This window comes from Ischnura elegans, chromosome 13 (assembly GCF_921293095.1).
Source record: "Ischnura elegans chromosome 13, ioIscEleg1.1, whole genome shotgun sequence".
In the NCBI taxonomy this organism is placed as follows: Eukaryota; Metazoa; Arthropoda; class Insecta; order Odonata; family Coenagrionidae; genus Ischnura; species Ischnura elegans.
Window position 1 is genome coordinate 7582560 of NC_060258.1, and position 27281 is coordinate 7609840.

Genomic DNA, 27281 nt, shown 5'->3' on the forward strand with positions numbered 1-27281 from the left:
AGCGGACAAGACTATTCGCCGTTTGCGGAAATTAATGCAATCTTGGCACTTTGAGTGCCGGCCGCTAATGTTAAAGCCCCACTGAAAAATCCAGCCATTTTTAATAAATTCGCAATTTTTTTAAAACAATAGAATATATTTAAATCGATGTGTATTTCAATAAAAATGGACTTTGATCTTCTTTGTGAATGAGTTAAATAGCATTCATGGCGAACTTTTAAATATATTATTTAATTTTGAAAATCTACTGTTTTTGGAAAATAAAAAAGATGCAACAAATGATGTATCGCCATAAAATGCATAATATTTTTTGATATGCTAAATTTGATCTAATTAAACCATGGAAATCATACAAAAGCATTGTTCCAAGCAAATCATTCAAAATCTTGGATGACAAAAAGGGTCACTGCACCCTCAACGAACGGTTCTTTCCTCCAAAGAATTTTCACACAAAGTAGGCTGAGATGAGGGTGCCGGTAGCTACAGACTTTTCGTCCTCAAGACATCAAAAGAACTCTTTTTCCATTGAGCAGTTGCTTTTTGAAATAACTGAACCACTGAGCAGTAAACTGGAAAAGTACCATCAGCGAAATATTACGGCTTCACGTAAACGAGGTCAATAAAATAGATGGACGATAAATAATATTACGTCCATGGCAATCCTCACAAAGATAAGCAGGTCGTAATATTACGGCAATGGCACGCAAATTGCTCTCTCAGGTGAGTCGAACCATAGGTATCCTACGTTAAGAGCCGTACTATGGAAGACGTGATCAATGGGAAGAAAATAAAATAAATTAACTGCAAAATGGACAATATATCATTATTTCCTCGTACTATTAAGCAGTACTGGATACAGAAAAAATTCAAGGAGGGCCCAAAAGATATTTTCGCCTACCTATAATTCTATTTTAATGAAAAATAATCAAGTTAGTAGCAAAGTTTTGGATAGTTTTAGTCAAACTGGTTTCACGCATTTGCAAGACAATGCTGTCTTATGATATAAAAAAGTTACAATTGTTGTTCTATAATGTTCGCTAATGCGGGGAGCCCCGCAAGAATGGACACACCCCCGCCTTATGCCCTCAATATGTATACGCCAGTGCTATTAAGGATAACAGACATGTCACTCGCGAGGACAATTCATTGCATCTTGTGTTTTTTCTAAACTTAAATGGATTTTCTATAAGAATTACAGATCATTTGCAAGTTTTGTCTATGCAAGAATATGCACGTATATTTAGTATTATGCGTAATGATTCTTCGACCATGCGCTGCTCTTGTATGCTGCATGCTGGTGATCAGTTGCGCAGAAAGAGGGGTTTTGGGGGTTAAAACGAGCTCCCCCCCAGAGCTCAGAGAAATTTTTAAGTTTATCCGTTTTTCTATAATGGATAAATATTGCTAAAACAATAGTGTAAGGATTAATAAAACATTCCTCAGGAAGACGTAAAACTCTCTTTTTGTACAATTTATCTTATAAATTCCGAAATTCATTAATATCGCACTTACAGCTTATCCTGGTGGGTATTCCATACCCCCACACATCCGATATTATAGTTGCCCTATGCCTTAATCCCTAGCTGCGCCCCTGCTGGTGATAGATCACCCCTTGCCAAACACCCTAGAGGTTATTATGTGGATGTAGAATACTATGCTTAAGGAAGAACTTTAAAGGCATAAACGCCATTATTTCGAGTTCATATTGAACTCACCCGGACGACTTATTTTACATGTTGAATTTATTTTAATACTTTTTGTTTTTTTTTCTTTTATTTTTTGAGCCATTTTTTCGTCATATTTTGTCTGTGCAAAAATTTTCAAAAATGACCCCGCGAGGTTCACACTTATCAATCAGGGATAGACATACTGACCGATTGTTAATTTAAGATTTGATATTAGCGTATTTGTCTTTTAATCTTTCGTTTCACGAATCGATACATGCTTAACGTGAGCAAACTCAAACTGTGCGAATTTTTATGCCTTTTTATCAATAATTATATTTACTTCAAAGTCATATGTTGCGCATGCTGATTTATCGTGGACCAAAAGTATTAATTTTCGAAAATTTCAAGTGAGAATGAATTTTATATTTTAGTCGCGTCCCACAAAAAACACAAAATACTTTTAAATTGATCGCACAACGTCTTAGCCATCCGATTCGCATATTTAAATTTTTATTTAATGTTATCGACCGTCAGCTACTCCAAGGGGCGACTCAGCTTGGATTTTGGCGTTCCCAAGGCAGACACTGTGGACAACGGTTTCAAGAAGAAGCTTTAATAACATATTTTATCACCAATGATTCCATCTTCTATTTGATTGCATTGAAAGTTTCCTGCAGCAACACTTCCCTCTCCTAAAGCACACAATCATTACAGTTAAAATAAGATAAAAATAAATCTGACAGGTTTAAATATTGTACCAACACGGCAATTTCTTAACTGGAACTTACCTGTAGGAATGTTCCCCAGAGAGCAAATCATCTGCCTTTACCGGAATCCGAACCTGAACTTGTCTCAAATAATGTATCGCGAACATTTTCGAGCAAGGTTGGTATGAATAATTTATTCCATGCGCTGTTCATCCTCGTTTTTCTTTTAAAATGACCACTGTGAGTCGACGATAAATTACTCAATAATGACTTCAACGTCTTATAGCAATAAAGGGATTAATTCTAACGAAGAGGCTGGTATTAAAATTGAGACGCTTATAGGATGTTTCTTTGACACAAACATGAAACTATTCGAAGATTTGATAAAGTTTCTGGGCGATAAGAAGCAATTCAAGTCATTCAGGAAGTTCTCTGTCTGCAGCTATCAAATTCTCATCGCTCTGCAAATATTTCGACTCTCAGGGTTAACCTCTGAGTCAGGAGAAGAAATAGAGAACAATTGAAGACGTAAAAGCGGATAGCTCCCCTATTGCGATATCTTATCTCTCCTAAAATCACCATCAATAGATATGTATACATTATAGCTATGCGGTGTACATATTAAGTTAACTTGGACCAAAAGTATTTATTTTTGAAATTTTAAATTGATCGCACAATATTTTAGCCATACGTTTCGCATATTTAAATTTTGGCGTTACGTTTTCGACCATCACCTACTCAAAGTATCAATATAATTGGATATTCGCGTTCCTTAAAGCTGCCCTTCCTCACCCACCATGTACAACACTTAGTCGTTTCTCGTAACATTTTACCTTGAATAACTCTTTTTTCAACATCTTCTCCCCACTTAGTATTCGGTACATCCATACCTTCTGTCTCCTCCGTATCTCATCAAGAAGCTGCCTCTCCTCACCCACCATGTACAGCACTTCGTCGTTCCTCGTAACATTTTACCCTAAATTACACTGTTTTCAACATCCCCTCCAAGCTAAGTACTCACTCTATCCACACCTCCTGTCTCCTTCGTATCTCATCTTAATGTTCCTATCCTCACCTACCATGTGCAGCACTTTGTCCTTCCTCAATACAATCTACCCTTCTATAACAATGTTTTCAACATCCCCTCCCCGCTAAGTTTTGGCTCCATCCATACCTTCTGTCTCCTCCGTATCTCATCTAGTATATGCCCCTCTTCACCCACCATGTCCAGCACTTCGTCGTTCCTCGCAACATTTTACCCTCTATGACACTGTTTTCAACATCCTCTACCAGCTTACTACTCACTCCATCCATACCTTCTGTCTCCTTCGTATCTCATTTTAAATCTGCTTATCCTCACCCACCATGTGCAGCACTTCGTCCTTCCTCGTAACATTTTACCCTCTATAAAGTGTTTTCAACATTCCTCCTTGATAAGCTCTCGCTCCATCCATACCTTCTGTCTCCTTCCTTTCTCATTTTAATGTTCCTATCCTCACCCACCAAGTCCAGCACTTCGTCGTTCTTCAATGCAATATACCATCTATAACACTGTTGTCAACATCCCTTCCCCGCTAAGTACTCGCTTCATGCAAATCATTTGTATCCTCAGTATCTCATCTAGAAGCTGCCTATCTTCACCCACCATGTCGAGCACTTCGTCCTTTCTCGTAACATTTTACCCTTCATGACACTGTTTTAAAATTCCCTTCCTCGCTAAGTACTACCTCCATCCATATCTTCTGTCTCCTTTACATCTCATCTTAAAGCTGCCTCTCCTCACCCACCATGTCCAGCACTTCGTCGTTTGTAGTAAAATTTACCCTCTGTGACACTGTTTTCAACATCTCTTCAACGCTAAGTACTCATTCCATCTATACCTTCTGTCTTTTTCGTATCTATTCTTAAAGCTGCCTATCCTCACCCACCATGTACAGCACTTTGTCGTTCCTCGTAACATTTCACCCTCTATCACACTTTTTTCATCATCTCCTCTCCGCTAAGTCCTCGCTTCATCCATACCTTGTCTCCTCCGTATCTCATCTTAAAGATGCCTATCCTCACCTACCATATCCAGCACTTCGCCGTACCTCGTAACATTTTACCCCCTATACCACGGTTCCCAACATTCCATTCCAAATCCGTACTCACTCCATCCATACCTTCTATCTCATTCGTATCTCATCTTTAAGCTGCCTTTCCTTACCCGCTTTATTAGTTATTTGGCACCTTCGTTGAAAATATTCTAAAATCACGAAATCTGAATCATGAAAGTCGATGCATCCCCAAAAAAGCTGTTTCATACGCCATTACTGGACGTAGAAACGATTAAACCGTAGATTATGGAATGGGAAATCTAATAGACAAATAAAAACGTTGCCCACAATGTTGCAATGTAACGCTGCCATTTAAACGTTTTAAAACGTTGCGTCACCGTTAACATTACAATGCAACATTTGTAACGTTGCTACAACTTTGAACCAACCTTCTCTGCTGATGTGGTTGAAGGACGTCCGAGTTGGTGTGAGTCATACAATTTTCTCTGAAAATTTGTGGTCTGAAGTTGCGTAACTTGTAGTGGAGAAAGCTTCCCCCGTTTCTTTAGGGCAATCCTGAGACAGGGTATCCAGGAGACATTTGGTGGCCCGGAACTATTTTCTCTTTCCCCTCTCCACCTAAAGAATACTTACAATGAGAGCTTTTTTCTCGGGCCCACCTGTAATTGGAGGCCCGGGGCAAACTTCCCCGTTGCCGCCTGGGCGACTCATAATTCCCTCACAGATCCCCAACAACGTTATCAGTGTTCATAGTCATAAGGGGAAGGCATGGGCGGACCACACTTCTTCTATATTCAGGCCTCATACCATTTTACATCCTCTTTTTCTCTCCTCCACTAATATCATTTTTACATCGAACTTATATATATATATATATCGAATATCACTTTTAGATACTTCGAACGATATCACTTTTATGGCGGGAAAAGATATCTAACATACGTCGGCAAACTCACCTGATGTAAAAGTGATGTTGGTGATATCAAAACGACATCAGAGTGATATAAAACTGACTCTTGATGCTGCTTGCCTGCACGCTAAGCATTCCAACTTGTTTCGCCTTCTCTTTGCTATATTACTCGTCCAAAAAATATGTAAACCAATTTGCGCCTACGGTGATGGTCTGCACATTTATCGTGTTAATCACACGATAGTTATAATTTTTCACACCTTAAATACTCTAGTGGAACATTCACATGACTCAGTAAAAAACATGTTATGTGGTATTATTTAATTACAGCCAAATAATTAACCCTTTCCCTAGTGATGACGGCGGAGTTAAAAATATGCGTGCGGCAGGACGTTTTTTGACCACGACGGACGCAAATGTTTTTCAGAGAATTTCTTACGTAGGCAAAGGAATACCGAAAATAAACGTTTTAATTGCTCTTCCTCTTTTATGAAACCCATGGATGAGCGGATTCTTAAAGTCTTCGCGAAGTTTCGGGACAAATGGAAGCGGGATTTAGGCCGACTTACCCTCTAAATCAGGGAGCAGGTACCCGAACCCCTCGTCGTATGTTACAACTCTCTGTGATAAGGGACCGCGGTTATTCAATTGTTCATTCAGTTTTCGAAATATATATTTGTTCCTTTCTCAAAAAAGTAAAGCTAAAAATTGCATTCTTTGTCTTTTAAGCAGCATTTACAATTTCTAAACGAAATTCTACAATAAATATTTACTTATATCTCCATTTCAGTAAGGAAAAAAATCAACAAGGAAATTGTTGCTGCATTAAACGCGTTCATACTGACGGTTTAGCTTTACTCAAATTGTAAGTATTCTCGGAATAAAACAGGGAATTGAATTCGAAGTCTGCAAATTACGTGAAACCATCCATTATCCATATAGCTCATTCATTTAAACAAAGCATGATTGACCGTGAGCCTATGCCACCGGTAGGGATATAAACTCCAAAAAGAGGGAGCCCCACTGCCCTCGGAGATAATGCGGAGTCCCCGCTAGGAAGGGTCCAAAAAGGTTGGTGCTGAGAGTGCGGCATTATCCGTGAGACCCTTATTATAGGACACCCTGCAAAAATGCTCCGAACATGGGCTCAGTCATGCTAAGGCGATAACTCCACCGTTTCAAATGGGTTAAAGTATTATTTATCTCACTGAATTAATATGAAAGAAAGACATCAAAGTTTAGAGCCCTAACTAACCACGTCTTATATGGAACGACCACCAATACGAACACCAAAAACATAATACTCTGCCCATGTGGTCCACTTTTACCAACGCAATTCCCTTAGGTATAATGAGTTGGTCTGAATAATTTGACATTTGTGGCTTCCAGCGGATTATGGAAAAAAATATTACCATTAGAGACAGTGGGAATTGCCGATGATATCGAGTAAATATCCATTTTGGAAACAAACCATTCCATTAAAATGAATAATATCTCACGACCTCCAGTCAATTTCTTCCTAAATATGAGAGGTATAATTATGCAACCATACATCTGGAGGCACACACAGTATTTTCGCAAAGTATGACGCAACTAGTAAAAGTCCTAGCCGTTATCTGAGTATATTGAATCATTGTACATGCCTGCACTATTATTTGAGCACAATGATTGTACATACCCGATTTGTGCTACAAATTATATTTGGCAGTTCTAAATCTGCACTAAATCCTCACGTACCTTTGACAGCCGCAACAAATACAATTAGCTGGAGTACTAACTCCAACAGTCTCCACGGCAATAAAATTACTATGCGCCTTCTTATTTGTTGAAATTTAACTCTTACCTGTCATGATTATTTCGGAAGTTGACTGCAGAGAGCTGATTCCACTGGAGTTCTGCGACTTTCAATGCTCCTTCTCTTCGATGCCCAGAAGTCTTCCATTTCCGCGTCGTCTGGATACATGCATTCCTCTTAAGCTACAAAGTTAACGCTCAGATCTGATGCCAGTCCTGGGACACTTACCAGCCCACCGGATGTGGCGTTCATGTATTCCTTTCGATGAGCTGATTCAATCTCTAGAGCCTCTTCGAATCCTAATTCTTCACTCTAATAATACAGCGCCTTGATGTATATCTATCCTTGATCCCTAAAACCAGCTGATTTTTCAGTACTTGATCGAGGAAGGCTCCAACGAAGGAAGAGAACCTCTGGCACACTCCCTTATTTCAGCAGGAAACTCCAATACGCCATTATCAGACTACATATGTTGAAACGATTACTCTCCGCAATGACAGGCTTTTAATGGCAAATGTGTTCCCTATATACACGACACAGTTTATAATACGGCTATGCTGCGTGTGTTTAGTTCACACTACTTTCGCAAAATAATTTTTGGAACCATAACAATTGTTAATACATAATTATTATATAATAATTATCAGAAAGTTCTCAGTTGAATGAAAGTACAGATGGACAAAATTTCACATGCCGTATGTCTTCAAGTTAAGGTTCCTGAGTCGGCCGCGTTCGGGCGTCAATGAGCTTTGCGTTGTTTTCACCACTGTTCATAGTGATATTTATGAGACAACCTGTGAAAGACTTTGGAATTATATGTGAAACCATAAAGTGAAGTCTTCTGAGTGACACAATGGGAAACTACGGACACTAAAGATGAGATAAGACAATGAATTGAGCGCAACCAATTTCCTAATGAATCTATCTTAATTAGAACGTTCTCTCTCCAATGTTGACTCGATCGCATATTGTACTTTAGCCGACGAAGTTTTTTTATATTAAGTACTTATTCATAGATTTGATTACTACGGAGAATCGACACAAAGATGGGTGCCGATATTGGATCGCAGTTTTTGCTACGGTGAACGAAATGCCTTATTTGGATTTAAAATTATAGTCAATTTGACATGAGGTGAGTCATAACTTTTTGTATAAGACGGTAATGAGTAAAATACTATTACATGGACCCTTAAATATCCTGTTTTAAAATTTCCATTTTGTTTGAGAGTATTTAATTGAGTACCTACAATGGCTGTAACTACGGCACTCCGTTGAACATCATATTTACATTTTTAATATGCTAAAATGTAGTTATAAGTTAATGATGCCAGATGTTCAGAAAATAGGGGTACCGATTAAAAGCGTCACGGCAGTTCCTACAATGTCAAACTTAATCAAATCTATGGCAATTCAAGCAAGTGCGATATTTTGAAGTCTTAAATTTTGGTTCCACCACCAAACCACTTCTCAACGATTGAAAATGCTCAACGTGGAGATTATGCATTCATAATTTTTGGCCAGGTGCTTCTAACGCTTAACGAAAATATCGGTGAAATTCTTCTAGTAGTATATTATATTTCAGATAAAATCATCTCAAGACAAGGTCCATGCATTACATAAGTACATATTTAAAATGATAAATTTTCCATTCAATTATCCTTCATACATAGACGGGATGACAACTGGTTGACTACCAAAGTTACCCTAGCATTGTTGGAATTCCGTTTGAAAATTAAATTCCCTACATTTCTCTGTTGAACAACTTTGAAGGGCAAACAATTTTCCGTCATATATTAGTAGCCAGCAAATTTTATTGCCATTAGAATATAACAAATTATTCCATATTTATAGGGGCGCACATATTACACTACAACACATTGATAGAATTTTTAGAGACATACGTATGAAGCAGTATTGAACCAAGTCTGTAAGTGGTGGCTGAGGTGTAGGTCTACCTTTGTAAAATATACGCAATAGATCAATTTATGTGCAATGATAAAAGTATTTTCATGACATTATAAATTCATTTATTTGGCTAACTTAATCTCATACTTCTAATTAGAAATTATTATGCAAAAATGATACATAATAAAAATAATAATAAATACTAATAATAATTATATGATAAAATGATAATAACACTTCTCTCCAGTATGTCTACGAAAATGAGCCACTAAGTAGTGCAGTCTCGAGAAAGACTTTTCACGCTTGTTTCATGAATGAGACCTCTCTCCAATGTCGGCAAGCATGTGGGAATCAAGGATGCTCCCTGAGGGAATGTCTAACTGCACACTTTGCAGATACAGGGCTCCTCTCCACTGTGTGTACGAATATGTCTCACTGAGTGGTTGTTATTCGAGAAAGATATCACATTTTTCGCATGAGTTAGGTCCCTATGCTGCGTGTGTGTACGGATGTGTGTATAGAGTCTGCTTCTATCAGTGAAAGATTTGCAGCAAATGATAAAAGAATACGGTTTCCTTCCTGCATGGGTAGGCATGTGGAAAAGAAAGTTGTCCCTGCGAGTGAAGGACTTGCTGCGCACATTGCAGATGTGAGGATTCTCTCACGTGTGTGTCCGTACGTGACGTTTGAGAGAATTTGGTTGAGTAAAAGATTTTTTGCAGATTGTGCAAGAATAAGGTCTCTCTCCCGAGTGCGTGCGTACATGCGCAACTAAGTTGCTTTTAGCAGAGAAAGACATTTCACACTCACTACATGAATACGGTTTCTCTCCCGAATGTGTACGCGTGTGGGTAACAAGCTGGTTACTCTGAGAGAAGGATTTACTGCACACCTTACATATAAATGGCTTCTCTCCCGAGTGCGTGCGTTGATGTGTCACTAAGTTGCTCTTAACTGAGAAAGACTTTCCACACTCGTTGCAAGAATAAGGTTTCTCTTCCGAGTGTGTTTGCATGTGACGTTTGAGAGAAATCGGTTGAGTGAAAGATTTTTTGCAGATTGTGCATGAAAAAGGCCTATCCCCCGAGTTTGTTCGCATGTGTGCGCCAAGAGAAGAACTCACAGTGAAAGACTTGCAGCAAATTCTACATGAAAAAGGCTTTTGTCCCGAGTGTGTGCGTACATGCCTAACTAAGATGCTCCTATCAGAGAAAGATTTTTCACACTCACTACATGAATACGGTTTCTCTCCCGTGTGTGTACGCGTGTGCGTAACAAGCTGGTTACTCCGAGAGAAGGATTTACCGCACAATTTACACGTAAATGGCTTCTCTCCCGAGTGTGTTCGCATGTGTGGGGCGAGAGAAGAACTCACAGTGAAAGACTTGCAGCAAATGCTGCATGAGTAAGGTTTCTCTCCAGTGTGGGTACGCATGTGGGAGACGAGGGTGCTCCTCTGACTGAAGGACTTACTGCACACGTTGCAGACGTACGGCTTCTCTCCCGAGTGTGTACGGAAGTGTGTGTTGAGCTGGCTCTTATTACTGAAGGTTTTGCTGCACGTGTTGCATGAATATGGTCTCTCTCCCGTGTGTTTTCGCATGTTTGTGGTGAGAGAAGAACTCAAAGTGAAAGACTTGCAGCAAATGCTGCAACAGTAAGGTCTCTCATTTCCTTTTTTCTTCGGCCCTTGTTTTTCCCCCTCCAGCCCACATGAAGTCTTCGATGTGGTAGGCTCACAAGAACTGCCACTTTCGCTCGACATAAGGGCAGTGAGAGACAATTCTCTGATTGATGACTCTGCAACGGCATCAAAATTAGAAACAACAATTAGTATATAAATCTCCCAATACATGATAAAACACCATTTTCAAAAATCACGTTCTGTCATGTAAAGTATCAATTCTTAAAAGGGCCAGATTTCAATATTCTCATCAATTTTAAGCCAGATGTTTGAGTTTGTTTGCATGTTTATCGATGGCTAAGTTCTCACAACACGTACCTCAAATTCGGCCGGTTTGAGACTGGTATCTTTAATTGCAATAAAATTAAAAAATACAATGCAAGTAAAATTCTTCTTTCTTTCCAAATGAGTAAATGAATACCTTTTCTTCAGTTCTTTGAAATTTTGGTTTTCAATTTCAGAGCATAAGTAAAAAAATATTTCTTTTGCTCTCCTGAGAAGTTGCTAATTTTGAAATACGTGTTGCAAGAACTTAGCCATCGATATGTAGTTGTGTTTATGTATTATATATATATTTTCTTTCCTTACATATGAATTTATACGTATGTTTGCGCTTAAGGCGTCATTGTGAATGAATGAAGTAGTATATATATAAATATTATATATATATATAATTCTAATTGAATATGTCGCATAGGAAAACACATATTTACATGTGATTTTCTTTGTTGAATTCAGAAAATAATTTTCTGTCCCTCAATGAAAAAAATATTCATTTAAGGTCCCCATAATGAGCAATCATAGGGAAAAGATTACTGCCCCTAAATATACTTCCTGTGGTGAGGTGGATAAAACTGACCACTAGAAACATAATCTATCGAGAAAAAAATCAGCATGGATACTCACGATCATCACAATGCAGAACAAAAATACCAAACTCCTACCATTATGGGATTAAAATGAAGCTCGGTTGTTTCTAAGCCATACTGATTTCGTTCCTGGGGCATTTATCTTAAGTCTACATAATTGAAACAATATTTCTACTCAAAGGAAGCTTCGTACTTGATCACATGTTAAACCTTACAAAGCTAATCCCACGGTGAAAGGGTGAATACGAATGTGGTCATTTAAAAGAATTAAGCCGTGTCCCAACTCGTTAGCCATTAGGCATCATGTATTTAGCCAGCCAGATTCTGGGCAGCCAACCACAAGGGAGCATGAATTGGGACATCCTTACGCAGGTGCTGCCATCTACTGGGCACTAGGCCAATGCAAAACAAGAGATATTCGGAATGATGTGAACAAATGATGAACAAAACCCACCCTAAATTGTTAAAATGTGATGTGTCAAGTAATTTTGAGTACTAGATGTCGGAGAAGAGTATTTAATCATAATTTTAGTAACTTAGACAACCTTTTTGTAATAGTAAAGTAGGGGTAAACTTTCAAATTCGTATTTTTAGTTCCGTATGGTTTTGTTAGAGGTTTTAGCTAAGTTTGTGGCGAAATGTTAGCGTATATTCCTTTTTATTAGTTTGTAATATTTCGTCGTCTCTCAACCAAGTACTTTTTCGAATTCCTTATATTTTAGCAAATTAATTTCTAGTTTTGTACTATTAAGAACAGGTCTATTTAGTCTATTCAAAACGATTACCGTCTGACTTGGGAATTATTTTCAAAATTTATTTAAAGTATGCTTTACGTACATAAATCAGGTTTCGGTATCATCTTATAATCACTATAGATTTTAATTTTTGTTACTTATTCCGATTCCAATTTCGGGACTTAGTCCAATAACATATAATAATAATAGTTTATTCTTACGGGTGTTAACCTAACGTACAAAAAAGTGTTACATAAATAAGAATTTAGACATTGTGTTACATAATTAAGTATATATTAGAAGCATATAAACATCAATAAGCATTATTTAACACGTTAAAATTGTAAACGGTAGCAAAAGATAACATGTGATCGGTATAAAATGTTATAAAATAACATATACATACCTACATAAACATATAAAAATTAATTAGCATTAAAATTAACGCCGCCTTCTCTTTAACTAATTTCTCCGTAATTCTTACACTTCCATTAACACAATTTCATTATTATAAACAAAATAAAAATTAATAATTATTCGAACAAGTCTCAAAATATCAACACTACTTGCAAACAAGTACTATCCCTTGTTGACACCCATGATGCCCTTTCTCCTGAAGACGCTTTGCACGCTTTGAATCATGGGAAAAGTGGGGCGAAGGATGCACTCCTCGATGCCTAAATCTGGCGGCTGCGTTAGCTGCCTAAATTCCCTCCCTTATGCTGGCTAACGAGTTGGGACATCCTTCCAAGATGGCGTCATGGCTAAATCCTGGAATTGGCATAGCCAAATGGCCAATTGGGACACGGCTTTAAGCTAATTTTTGAATTATTTAAAATGGACCTAAAGCAAAGATAATTTTTACATTCATTCGACCGGGTTCCATGCTAACATTTTCTATGCAGACTGAAATTTACTTTTAAACACACGAATCTCACACCATGTGCTCCATTATTATTTATTTGCTATAAACTAGTCTCGATGTCCATATTGTCATTATCATGACTAACAAAAGATTTCACAATAAACATACAGATGACTTATTCAGTAGGATAGTTTTGTTCCTTCTAAAACAAGGTCAATAAAAGCAGTAAAAACCGCCAAATAATCGCAAAACAACGCGTAATAACCTCGTCAAAAAATCATGCAGTCTTCCCCGTCAAGGCTGTCTGCTTCGCCGTTCAACCTTGGGTGTCTGGAGGTCCCCTCCCCCCTCTCAAAACAGAGTCAACAAACTTCCCAGGGTTGAATAAGTCCTGGTTTGTTTTACCCCCACCACCCCCTTAACCCGCTATATAACCAGAGTTGATTGCAGTAGGAAAACATTCTTTACAAATCAACGTCACCATGAACACCAGTACAGCCGCTCTGCATAGACATCCCGAGGCTTACCTTGAGGGTACTGAGCTCGTGGTGGAGAGGCAGTCAGATTCGGACACTTACATCATCTACATCCCTCATCGGGGCACAGATTTTGTGCTCACGGTACTTTTTAACGCGGAGTACTGTTGTGTATTCCGACATCAGAACAAGAAAATTGAAGTGGTTGGGCAGAAGGTGACTTTCTCCGGCTTCCGGAATGAAGCAGGGGCAATCGTGGAGAGATTTAATGTAACCAGTCAGGATAACATTACCGATCCGGGGAAGCGACGCCTGGCGGAAGAGCAGCGTCCGATCATCTGGTTGGATGTGCATGAGTGCTACCAACCTCAATTCCGCTCAAAGGCAAAGGGAGGAGGAGGAATGATTCAAAGGGATTGTGTTGATGGTGCAAAACCTGTGTGTTACACGGACCATATACAATCAAAAGTGAGATACGGTACCACAGACACTATTATAGGTACTCGTCTGCATGTAATGAAGTTTATACTTAAACTTGAGAAAGATGTGGATATTTATTGAATAAAAAAACTTACTATTTAAATTGTTGTTATGATTTATCCTTCAAAAATAAAAGACCAAGGTAAAAATAAATAGATATTTATTACAATAAATTTTACATAATCATCCACACACGGATGAGTTGGTTATATTATTCACCATATTCACAGTTTCATAGTTCATATCTCCACCTCCACTAATGTTATATTGTTCTTGAAATAGTTGAACAGCATGTCTGAGCGCTGACAATCCTCCAACACTCTCATTTAAGTAATCATACTCTAGTAAATATCCCACAATGCAATCGTACCTTCTCATTTGCACAAAATTGTAAATGATTAAAGAAAACGTGACCAAGAAAAGAAACGGAACAATACAATTTACTATAAAATCTAACATACTTTATTTTTTTCACACCAATCCGCCAGCTTAAAACAATTCTTTCTAGCACACTGCTGATTTCCATCCATATGCATTTCAATTAAACATCCCTCATTTGTAGTTAATCTTTTTAACGAGGGACAACCATAAAGTTCCAGATTGACCACACAAATTCCCTTGGGAAGAAAACGGGTTAAGTAAGACGCCTTTTGCGCACCCTTGGTGAATAGTATTTTGTACTGCTTTGTATAGTTGTACAGTATGCTCTCCAAATCCTGATAATCTACGTCTCCAGAATATTCAGTCAAGCCGTGATAGTTATTTCTCAGCCAGTATGTCTCTTTTGTAGAAAGCAGTCTCGGTGGTAATTTAAATAACCACGTATTACAACATTTATTCTGTACAGCAATGATTGCCAACTCCTTGACGATAAAATCTCCTTTGCTGTCCGAGAATCCTTGAAATTCGATAATGGCGCTCATCGCGATGTATGTTCAACTTACAAGGTTTTTACGCCCAATGCCAGGGGTTGAACTTACATCAAGACTCTCTAACTTACAGAACTCTCATTCGTGCCAGAGGTTAAAAAGCCTTTCACTCACACACAGGCTATTCATCAGCCAAACCATATGTTATGAGTGCCATCTCTAATTCAAGTCGTTCAAAATCACAATCTGTGATGTTCTTTGCTAGTTTGGTGGCGAGAAAATGTCTCACTTTGTCACGACCAACCGACAGTTTCTGGAGGAAAAGATCTATCAGCTTGAAGAGTTTCACAAATGCAAACCACTCATCTTCCTTTAAGTTAAAAGTTTTTTTAATAACCAAATGTGTCTTCCCAAAGTAATTTGCATACGCCAAACAGGAAGTTAAAAAATGCTTTTCTCTTTTGTAAAAGAACAAAGCAACATCCTTTTCACAGTTCAAGATACTTTTCCACTCGCTTTGTGAAACAATCACACTTTTCTTTCCAACTTGATTAAATTGCACGATCGATTCAAAGTCACTGCTGGGATCGTATCCAATACACACACTCTTTGTCTTTGCACTGTTCAAGTAATACACAGTTTGAAGCACTAAATTCTTAAAGTCGTGGAATGAAGCAGAAATGGGTTGTTCAACGGGTCTCTTTCTCTTCACCGGCGAAGGTCCTGATGTCTCCGACGTCTGCATGACGACTGATGTATGACAAGCAATGTAACTGCTTAAGAGGAGGAGGATGACGATGGAGGAGGGGTGGGGGAACAGTCATCAGAGCATGGATCAACTTCCGCCTTGAGACGGTTGTACTGAAACCATTGCGCTAATGAATGTGCATCTCTCAATGCGCAGGTACTATTGCGCAACTTGTGACATGGATTGAGGCAGGAATAGGCAGGAACGGAGCATTTTTCGGGAGGAGGACAGTGTAATTCTTTCTCGAGAGAGATGAAAGTACGTCCCGTGAGATCGGTCAGGAACTCACACTCTGCTTCGGTGTATGCATAGAGTGCCATTGCATTCTCGGTCAAAGCTTCCAAGGTGGATGAAAGTTCCACGTGAGATATGAATCCCTCGTTAAAGGAAGTCTCATCTCGTTGTAGAGGATCTGGGAAACGTAGCTTCTTTCCTCCAGCCACGAGCTTTCCATGTTTCTTGAAACTGCCCCAAAATAGACGGTTTGAATCAACATCGACTGCTGCAAGCTCCGTCACTCCTCCTTGGCTGAAAGTTATAGATACTACGATCTGCATTCTGCGACTGCTTCTTCTCAAATAATTACCCCCTCCTTCTGCTCATCGTATTTATTCGGGAACAGCACCGCTGAGCCCTGGGATGACATTTGGTCCACCTCAGCCGGTTAAAGGTCTGTCGAAACAGCTTCAGGACTCGACAGTCGTTGAGATGAGGGGTGGTGTGATGAAAGTGTCTAAGGAATTTGTGTAGTGTTTGACCTAACGATTTACTAGCGGTAAAGAGACAACAATATTCACCGCAAATATCCGAACGAAAGCTTTGGATTTGAATGTGATTGCGAGTGACGGAGAATGGTTTTAAAAATTTTAATATGTTCGGAATAAAAGGAGGTAGGCCGTACGAATCAAAATACTCGGCCAAATGATTGCGTAAATAGACTGCAACCCAGTGCGAGCCAGGTAAATAAGAGGGGTCTAAATTAATTATGTAAACTCCATTTCGTGGTGATTTCGGTAACCTATCGGATGCGTAAACTCCACGGAATATATTGAGCGGTCTTAGTAACCTGTTAATTTGAATTCCATCCATGACTAAAAGTTTGTGATAATGTTTCTGTTTTTATCAATTTCCAATGTTGCATCATACTCTGAGAAAAGTAAACACGTGACCGTTCTCGATAATTCATTCTCAAACCTCGTTTCTATTCTCACAACTCCTCTATCTCCAAGACTTATATAATTCTCGTTTCCAGAATCATCAGGTGTTAAATCAAAAATTAGCATAAAATAACCATGTCCGAACATGTCGTAAGTGATTTGATTACCTCTATTGTAATGCTTAATACCACTGCCTGAGAATATCGTATCATACGCACGTGCCCAATACTTTTTACTTGAAAAATTGCATTGTAATCCCTCGGAAGGAATTTGCACACCGTTCACAAAGAGGGAAAAATTCTCGAGCGAATAGTGAGAGAGAGCAAATGGATTCTTATTCAAACCTCCAGCGTAAGCTTCATTATCCACCATTGCAAAAATAATTGTATTAGGTATTCGACCCACGATCGCATTGTCGAGGCTCAAAGTTCGCCCACCTGAAGGAACAGTAAAAGTTTTCAACTCGGTACGCTTGTAGTGATATTTCGCATTATTACTGGCTAAAATTTTATTGTGTGCAACTAAAATGGATGGGTTAATATCGAACTGTTGAACGTATAAAGTTGCGTCTAAAATCTTCAATAGCCCATCTCCACCCATAAGATAGAAAGCATGATTAGATAACAATAGTCTTATACCGATATCCACTCGATCCAGCATCAGTTCGGATTGATTGAATACGTCAACATGCATTTTACCATACAACTCTACCTCGGCACTATTATTGAACCACTCCTTACGCTTGCTAAAACCTGCATTTGAGGCATCTGTCTTATTGATGTCATCCCCCGTATCCAGTTCCCAACCAACATTTCGCAAATGTGTTCTGCTCGCATCAGTACCATAATTCAAAGCATTTTCCAAGTAGCTCCTATAATGGTAATTATCCTCTGACGGAGTGACCAACGTCCCATTGAAATAAACGTTACACTGTTCGAAGAGAGAGTGCAAAATATTGTTAACTACTCCTGGCTGATTCGTGTCAGAGCTAGCGTAATCATTCCCGTCTTTTTTACAAAGTTTCACTTTAAGTCTTAGATATATGCTATTCAAATCCTTGTACGCATCCCCAGAGTCTTTGATCAGGAATTCTATGACAGAGCGATTATCTAGCGAAGAAATGGGTTTATAGGATACGAGTCTTTTTGCTAAGATGTTATTTTGGACGGGAGGATTGGGTTGGAATAAATCCAACGAAGACAGCATGTGCTCAGCCATTATCGTGAAAAGATGTCTCTTCCTCCTCCTCCAGCGACCTTCTTTCCTCCTCGCCTTCTCGATGACTGTCGCTTTTTACGTCCACCGCTATGTTTTATTTTATTAAGCCTTGGACGTTTCGCGATTCTCAACCCACCTCCAGACATGCCTTTTATCTTTTCCTCAGCCTTTCGTTTCAAGTTCTGACCCGCCTCGTTCATTCTACTGCGCAGTATCTCCTTAACCGGTTTCGTTCCAAGGTCTCCGAGAGCTGCTGCCCCAGCGCTCGCGGCTTCCTTACCAACAGTCTTAAGTCCACTAAAAAGCAAAGGTTTCGCGAATCGCCAGAGACCAGCGAGGAAACTCCCGATACCCCTCCCCTTTTGCACCCTAAAAGAGGCTCTATACAAAGGTCCAATCTCTCCCCCCACCTGCTTGGAATAATAGCTGTAATATCGATCCATCGTCGGTGCCATCTCGTCGTAAAATGATGTACTAACGTGAATCAATTCTTTTTTATAAAGTGTAACACCACTATAGAGCTTTGCTCCCCACTATGAAAAGAAATCGCTTCACCGAGTTTATCACTCAATAGAATTTCCACACTCTCGATATTGTTTTTCTCGACGGGGTAATAGTAAATAGGGTTGAACGTTTGATATTCCCCAATCTTTGAATTCAAGATGCGGATGCAACGACTCACAGTGTCTCCGACTAATTGAGGTTTCACTATATCTGTGTAAACGTAAACATTTGTTGAGGAATTTGCAATGCTTCTTTTTCCTCTGTTTCCTATGCCGTCTTTAGTGTTAATCTCTACCCTGGCACCATTAATGATTTCAGCTAGCTCATCATCTGTCAACGTTGAATCTTTAAATGATAATCTAATAAGAACAGCCGATAATAACGATAGGTCATTTTTTATCTTTTCCTTGCCTTTTCCACTAAAGCCTGACAAAGTTCTATTGAATAAGCTGGTAAACGATTCATACGTTCCTGGAGACAATGAGTATTTTACTCCGCTCGCTGAAATTTGCACAGACCGTGGTAATATGCGTTCATCAACTCCAACCTGATTAATCCTTACACTCAATCTATCAATATAGCGCATTACTTCATTTGAAATGTAAGTTTGTTTTCGTGCGCTGGAGGCAATGTATGGCCTTGCAAATGCCACCGCAATGCTGTCATAAGTACCAATGGGAATTGTAAAGTATGAATCATCTTGAAGTTTCACATTTATAACTTCTTTATCCCCTCGAACTAATCCCTCTTCAGTCCGGGTCCTATTATCCTTAGGAGTCAATTCGTCTGCTCCGCGAGAAGCTGGGGTAAAGTTATCGATAACGGTAGGTGTGTCTTCGGGAGCTTTTTTTACCTCAATAAAAGGAGTAGAAATTTCAGCAGGTGTATCTTCGGGGGCTTTATTTACCTCAATAGATGGAATGGAAATCTCAGCAAGACCGACATACCACTCGTTATTGTCTAAATCGATGCGATGACTCAACTTTGTACGATAATGAGCTATCGTATTTCTCGGGAAAAAATCCCTCGAGCTGTCGCTGGGCAGTGTGAGATAAAATTCATTCATACCTTATGAACGGAAGAAGCATGAATCCACGAGTTAAAAGACGATGGGTATCCGTCCCACTTGATAAAATACTCTAAATTAGAACCACTCCCCCGACGTCTCAAAATTTTCTCAATCCTGTACTCTGTGTCGGGAGACACGTTGACTTTTACTAATTCCTCTGCATAGAAACCTCCTTTTATATCCTCCCCGTTCAAATCTTTCAATTCATACGCTGGTATTGGTTTTGCTCGATCAATGCTTGAAACTTGAAATATCTCCTTAGTATAATTTGGTGTGTATCCTTTGGTGAACGGAAGCCTCTCTTGCTGATTCTCACGTAATCACCCTTATTGAATTTTACATTCACCTTTCTTAAGCTTTTTCTCCGACTGACAATCATAAATGCATTTTTTGCATTCACTTGAGATGGAGCTACCCCGATACGTGAATGGTTGCTTAGGTTATATGAGCTAATGAGTTTCTGAAGTACATCGATATATTTATAAGTTGCGTATTTTGTAAAATATTTATACATTTTTGTCTTGAGAGTTCTATTAAAGCGTTCCACGAGGCTAGCCTTAATTTCGGGATTACTAGTAGTATAAAACTTTACGCCTTGATCCGAGAGAAAACTTTTAAACTTGCTATTAACAAATTCCCCTCCCTTATCGCTCTGAATTTTCAATGGTTTGCGTTCGCGAAATATGACCTTAAATGCTTCTATAATTTCCTCTGGTCTTTTTGACTTGAGAGGACTTGCCCACGCATAGCGGGAAAATATGTCTATTACGGTTAAAATATAACAGAACCCATTGTTGTATTTTTTCAAACTTCTCAAATCATTTAAATCACATTGCCAACACTCATCAATGTAGTTTACTTCGTAACGGTTTCTAACAAACTTTTTTCTCGCCGGCTTGTGACGCGTGTACGCCTCTTGAGATTCCAACCACTCGCGAATTGTTTTTATAGGGATTCCAGTCGCTTTATTTAATTTTTTATCTGTGGAAAAACCAGCAGGATGTGCGGGATTGTTGTACACGCTAGCTATTACGTCGTGTCCCACTCTTCCCCAAACATTTTTGGTACCCTTTTTCGCTTGCTTCGCCTTGGAATTGATCTCGGAGATGTCCATCGCTCCTTTGGAGATATTCTTTGCGCCCTTGGAGGTGTGCTTGGCTCTCTTGGAGTTGCTATTATCCGCTTCATTTTTCTCGGTGGAGAATCGCTTTCGATTTGTTCCTTTATTCGTGCCCATGTCGAATCCAACTCTGAATTTGTCCTCTTAATTTCGTCTAACCGCCTTCTCATTGCATCGCTACCCTCAACTAGTTGTGTTGGTGATGTGCGTTTCACTATTGGAACGTGTACGGGAGATTTAAAGTCTGACACTGAGTCGAGATATTTATCGAGTATCCTTTTATACAAATGCCACTTGTCAATATCCTTGAGCCTTTTACTCGCTAACACAAGTTTCATTTCCTTATCCAATTTACTCAGCCTAGCCTTTGCACGACTTCGATCAAAGACTTCGGGACTCACTACGAGCATTTTCTGCAAACTCATTTTCCCAGCAGGCTACCGATCACACCGCTTAAAATTGAACCCAGTAGTAATGGTAAAAAGCCTCCTTTTTGTACGAGAAGAGCTCGTTTTCTTTTTACACTCGTCCCCCGTTCAACCAACTTTCTCAGTGTGTTACGATGCTTGGATAATGTTGGTTTCAATCGCTTATCAATCTTATGATTTCCGTTTAGAGTATTGAGGCAACAATCGCAAATTGTTTTAATCAACTCCTCGTCCGAGCTATTCAATATGGCAGTGCGTAATTTAGGCTTTGCAGGCTTTAGGACGTGGAGCAAGTGTTTATTGTTCTTCAATCTTTTCATCGCGTTGGGGCATGTAAATGACGGTGGCACCGTCTTGGGGAAAAATTTTGGTTCTAAAGCGGAATCTCTCGTCAGTGTCCTGACCAAGATCTAGAACCAAATAACCGAATGGTTCTTGCGTAACCTGCTTATATACCCTCTCCAATTCCCCCGATTTTTCCGGATAGACCTGCCTAGCTAAATGGCCAAATTGTAACTTATCTCTGGGGTTTTTGAACGCGACAATATACTTTGAATTCAAAGATATATTTCTCGATTGTGGGCTCTGATAGAAAATATTCTGCGTGATCAAAAACACTGAAATGTTAAAGTGATGACTACCTCTGGTGAATAATTTACACACATCTTTGCTGTAGGCTCCCTCGCTCATCAAGTCATCGATCATGTATAATGTTGGATTGCCACCAAATTCTTCAAAAGGTGGTATTTCGGAGAAAAAGTGAACAGGTAATCGTATTTTAGGCTCACTTCCTGGAGCACAGCACCAAATTATCTTACGTATGGGACTATCTAACATATAGTTCAAGTTCTCTAAAAACCTTGTTACGAATGTGGTCTTCCCACATCCTGACGGACCTGCACAAATGCATGTGAAAGGATGTTTCCATGTTAACGTCATGATTAACACTGGAAATTTTTTATTACTTTTTTATCATTTATAAAACTTTTACGAGGAAAAAATAAAGTCAAAATATTGATAAATAGCGAAAATTTCTTAAGGTGACGTCCTCTAAATCGAAATATACCTCGTTTGGTAAACTCTGATATGCGTCATCGCACATTACCGTTTCAATTTGACATTGAACATTCGGTTTAATGCGATGACGCATGATAGGTTCGCCACTCTCCATTATCCTTTTATATGCTACATCGAATATATTATTACAAATATATTCGATGCAGAGATGATACAAGGTTTTTGGATTATTGCTATTCATTGTGTGCATGTGTGTTAATACTGAAAATAAAAAGTAAAAAAAAAATTACACATGATGATGTTATAAGTAACACAAAAAAATGTTTAATCATATTTAAACTAGTTCTATCAATTTCAAGTGTTACCAAACGCCTCATCATGTGTACGTTTTTGAGGAATTCTATAATGCCCCCAAGCAAGAGTATTGACCCCATCCTCACAGATGTATCTTTTATCATCGCTAGCAGTGAGAGTGACTTTGTTTATCCCCATTGTATAAATTCGATGCAATTTACTACGAATTACTCTCATTTTACGAAATTCTGTAGAATTTTCCTCGAGACAATGTATATAATCATCAAAATTGATGCTTTTGGCAACAACATTTTTTGAAATTCCCTTAGCTTTCTTTTTGTCTTTACACCCGTGAACCTTATACGAGTAGAGCTTACTTCGCAATCCAACGAAATGAGTCATGATTCGTCCATCGCATTCATCTTTAAATTTTCCTAACACTTTCTTGTTTTCGTCAGAATAGCAAGGATGATCTTTTGAGTAATTTGACGTGTCAAATACATCAAGGTTTTCCAACATATCACTGTAAAAATCGACAGTTTTTATGTCATAGATAAAACTATCTGTGTCGCTGTAAGCAAGGGAAATTTTGTTGTTGTATTTGGGTAGCATTGTTCGATAGTGAAAATCATACATTAACGTTTTGCTAAGGTCTAGAACACAAAAACCAATGTAAATGGGAATTTTCATTTTGATGCTGGTTTTTCTTAAATGAACTCCGACGAGTGACTCATGAAAAATTGTCCTATCCAAAAATTGAGTTTTATTGATTAATTTCTGCAATCTTTTTTCGCTAGATACTAATTCCATATTAATGTGTTTGCGTACGTTCAATAGACAGCGTCCGAATAAGGAGTTACTCAAGAACTTCCAGAAATCCTTTTCAAATTCATTTGTTGCTAATTTTCTACGGTTAGTATTAAGGTCAATGTATGGCTTTATCCATGGGGATTGATTAAACTTGATGACTCTGTGCACCTTTTGCAGAACAAGACCTAGGGAAAGAGCCTGCTTCAAATTTACGTAATGTATTACATATTTTGTTTTATTTTCGAGTGTAGTTAGCAACTTGACATGTTTACCGTTAGGTGGGACTTTATTTTCTGAGCAAAGTGGAAAATCTGAATGCGTATCGTGAAGGTTTCGCGGATAGTCGAGGTCAACCTCAAGAATATATCCCGTTTCACTAAAATCTGAAATATTTTTTACGTCTAGGTTTTGAATTTCATCAGGTGAAAGCCATTTGAAATTTGAACATGGCAGTGGTCTTGATAGGGCCCAGCCATACAAATTATTTGCATCCAAATAGGTCAAGTAGTTAGTCTCTTTTTTAGCATCATGTACCTCCATGTATTTATTGTTACCTTCACAATATCGCTTGCAGCATTGAGATATTCCTCCTCGAATACCTTTCTCTATCATCAGTAACATATCGTAGTCTGTTAAAAGCTCAAGCTTAATACGTGTCTGTTTTAGCATTGCGTCAAAAGTCAATCCTGGAGCGGTATAGTACCATGCAGGATCGAGTTTGTACGCGCTAAAACACATCACGAAAGTTCTCAAAAACATCAGCGAGAAGAGTGACGTCACTTTTTAGATAAACATCGCTGTAATCGCCCAAAGTGTTGCAGTTGAAAGCTTCCCAAACATTGCATGCATGCGCATAATCAGTGTCGGAAATTCCATCATCTGTTAGATGATTGTAAAATTTTTCCTTTCCCGGGAGCACAGTTTCATCGAGTTTATTCATCGAATCGGTGTAATCATAGGGATACACTCCCTTTCGTGTGACCAAATGTGTTTTTTCACCAAATATTTTTTGTGTAAATTTCAAGTCTTTCAAATGTGCCACCAGTGAGGCCAGAGGTGCAGCCATAAAGCGGTAGGTGTCAAGAAATCTCATGCTAAAATTTTCTTCGATTGATTTGCCGAAAGAAATATACTTTTCTTCTGAATTTGGTAAAACAAATATTCGCCTCTCGTCGTAATTTAATTCACGAACAATAAAATGTCCATCATAGGATGAGAGATTATGCAAGAAGATGGGCAGGAATTTTGGCATTCTATATTTCGTATTACAATCAGAGTGTGCTGGACCACGATACATGCCCGTCAAGTGGTCATGGTCCCTTACTCTCTCATTACCCAACTCTTTCTCACAAATGTGGCAAACAATAGCATTTGCAAACTCCGTTTCCTCTTCAGCAGTCAGGTGTACCATTGGAATTGTATTTTTGTAAAGTGAAAATACTTTTTGCGCTTCCTCTCTCATGCATTCGATGAAAACTCGTGTCGCGTCTTGCCCTCTATATAATTTCGGTTCCATGCATCCATCAGGTGTAATCATTATGTAACAAAAACTAAATGGAGTGTGTTTTTGATTCTTGTGTGTGAAAGGAGCTTGTGAATTTGGTTCGCAAGTTGAAATATTCTCAAGGAGGCATTCGAAATCTGCGTAAATTACATACGGCACTCTAAATAAATTGCTAATATGGGTAAATTCAATAATTTTATCTTCTTCGCTAGGCATAACAATTTTTGTGGGTTCACCAGTCCCCCTACACAACTCTTTGTGAGCCTCAAGTTTTGCTTCATCATGGTAATGTGTGAAGCATCGTTTGCAAATGAATATTCTGTTGCGATGTTTGGTAATTTGAGATTTGAGCAATTTATTGAAATTTTTGATCCAACAATAATGTGCAGTTGTTTCGTTGGCGATATAAAGGATATCACGGTGATCGTTAAGCTCGTTGTTAACTATTTTCAAAGGGTAAACGTTATTTTTATCATCCAATCCGAAAACGTTTATTGAAATTTTATTCACTCGTTCAAACGTTGGAATGTCTTTTAGCTGAGCAGGGTATGAAATACAGTCCCAATCGTAAGCATTTTGAAACTCGGAAGAGTTGTACCAGCTAATGCGTTGAGGATTAATAGTGACATTTTTAGCCCAAATGGCATGTTTGAAACAGAATTCATCATTGTTTTTAACGTTAATTACAGCCTTTTTTCTACTTATCTTTGCGGGAAGTGGAATGAAACTTGAACCTTTTAATGGTTTATACGTGTTTATACGCAATTCCATTCCTATCACATGAAGTAATGACCATCCAGACCCCTTGGCGTGAAACTCAGATTTTTCCTTGAGTAATTTTGAAAATGTTTCGTCAACAACTTCTCCAATGTTATCAGTTAAGAATATACGTTGATTGTTAGTTTTAAAAGAAGCTTCCATTTCCTCTTCTTCACCCTTCTTAAATTTGCAAATTAAAACTAGGTTAAATTTAATGGAGTTATTTTGATCTACCACGTCAGATAATTTTTCAATTGTTTGGAACTAAATTGCGTCCAAATAAGAAACCACGTCACTGATATCATCATTCTCAGGAGTTATCCAATAGGTTCTCACTCTGGACCTAATTGCTGATTCTATTTCATTAAAACCTCTACCAAGTTGAACTGTGATATAATTCCTGTGCTGGTTCGTATTTTCGTGAGGTAAAGCTTCATCAATGTTATAATAGATTTCGCAGTAATTACAGAATCGTCTACCTTTTAAAGCATCTAATTTGTCTTTCATGTTGGAAAAAGTAATAATGTCCTCTATGTCCTCATTGTTAAATACAACACGCTTGTGAATATTATTAATGGCCTGTTCTAATTCATCTAATGTGGGGTAAGCACCAGACGTGTAATAAGCTAGTATTTGTTGAATGGAAGACATAATTTACGTGTAAATGGAGGGGTAAATATCTGGAAAAATATAAATAATTCCATCAAACACCATAGAATTATTAAACTTGAGGATACATGCAGACGTGATATGAGTATGAAAACACTGTACTTACGGATTGAGCGCTTGCAGACAAATATCGAAGATTCAAATAAGCCAACGATTAAGCAAAGGTGTGTGGAGAGAATTGGTGGAATTCACAAGTTGATTCGCTGCCAAGGGATGTTCAAGTCGTAAGAGTTGGACGGGAACTGATAATTTTGCTCTTTGCGCTGCCAATATTTATACAAATGGATCCCCCGGCCCCTCCCCACCCTCCACTATGGTATTGCTTCGGATCGAGTAAACCGGCTTCAGATGTACGTTATGATTCCTGCTGGTAAAGCCTTTCACTCGCCTTTTCCTTTAGCATTGCTAAATTACAGCTCAGTGACCTGGTTGCATGTTCAAACAAGTACAACCTTTCATTTGTCCTTCACACTTGTGGTGCCTCCTCCCTCGCTAAAAAATTGAGATCAAATTCTGATTTCTCTCCTTTCTATATCGCAAGAGTGTGGGGGGTTATTGAGGAAATGTTCACTTTTATTTCACCATGAAATGGGTATATAAATAGCGCGCAAAATCTTTAAGCATCACACTTGGCTTCCACAAGAATGACAGTTTATTTGAATCGTTCTCAGTTTGTGGAATTGAATACTTCCTCATCAGGTATTCCCAGGCGTGATTGCTATTTAAAAATTGGTTTCCCTTCTCTTTACCAACTTTGCTTATCCATAATATCCGCTTGTGTAGATAAGAAAACTGACATTTATAAATTAACTTTACCACGATCAGTGCAAACGGACCTGGTATTTTACATAGAGTGTCATAGATTTTGTTTATGGAAATTGGGGTTAAATAGAATATCAGAAGATTTGACTGCTTCCTATGAATTGGAACTTTTAAATTTTGATTTTAATTTCTCATCCCGTTTAT

General features: G+C 38.5%; 1 protein-coding gene across 1 annotated transcript in view; it reads right to left on the reverse strand.

The window, feature by feature from the left end:
* Positions 1 to 8639: 8639 nt before the first annotated feature.
* Positions 8640 to 27281, reverse strand: part of LOC124170165 (zinc finger protein 501-like) — a 47317-nt gene continuing 28675 nt past the window's right edge. Inside the window, exon 5 of the mRNA XM_046548868.1 lies at positions 8640 to 10841. Within this exon, the coding sequence (XP_046404824.1) occupies positions 9703 to 10841 (1139 nt within the window). The 3' untranslated portion in view covers positions 8640 to 9702. The remainder of the gene's footprint in view (positions 10842 to 27281) is intronic.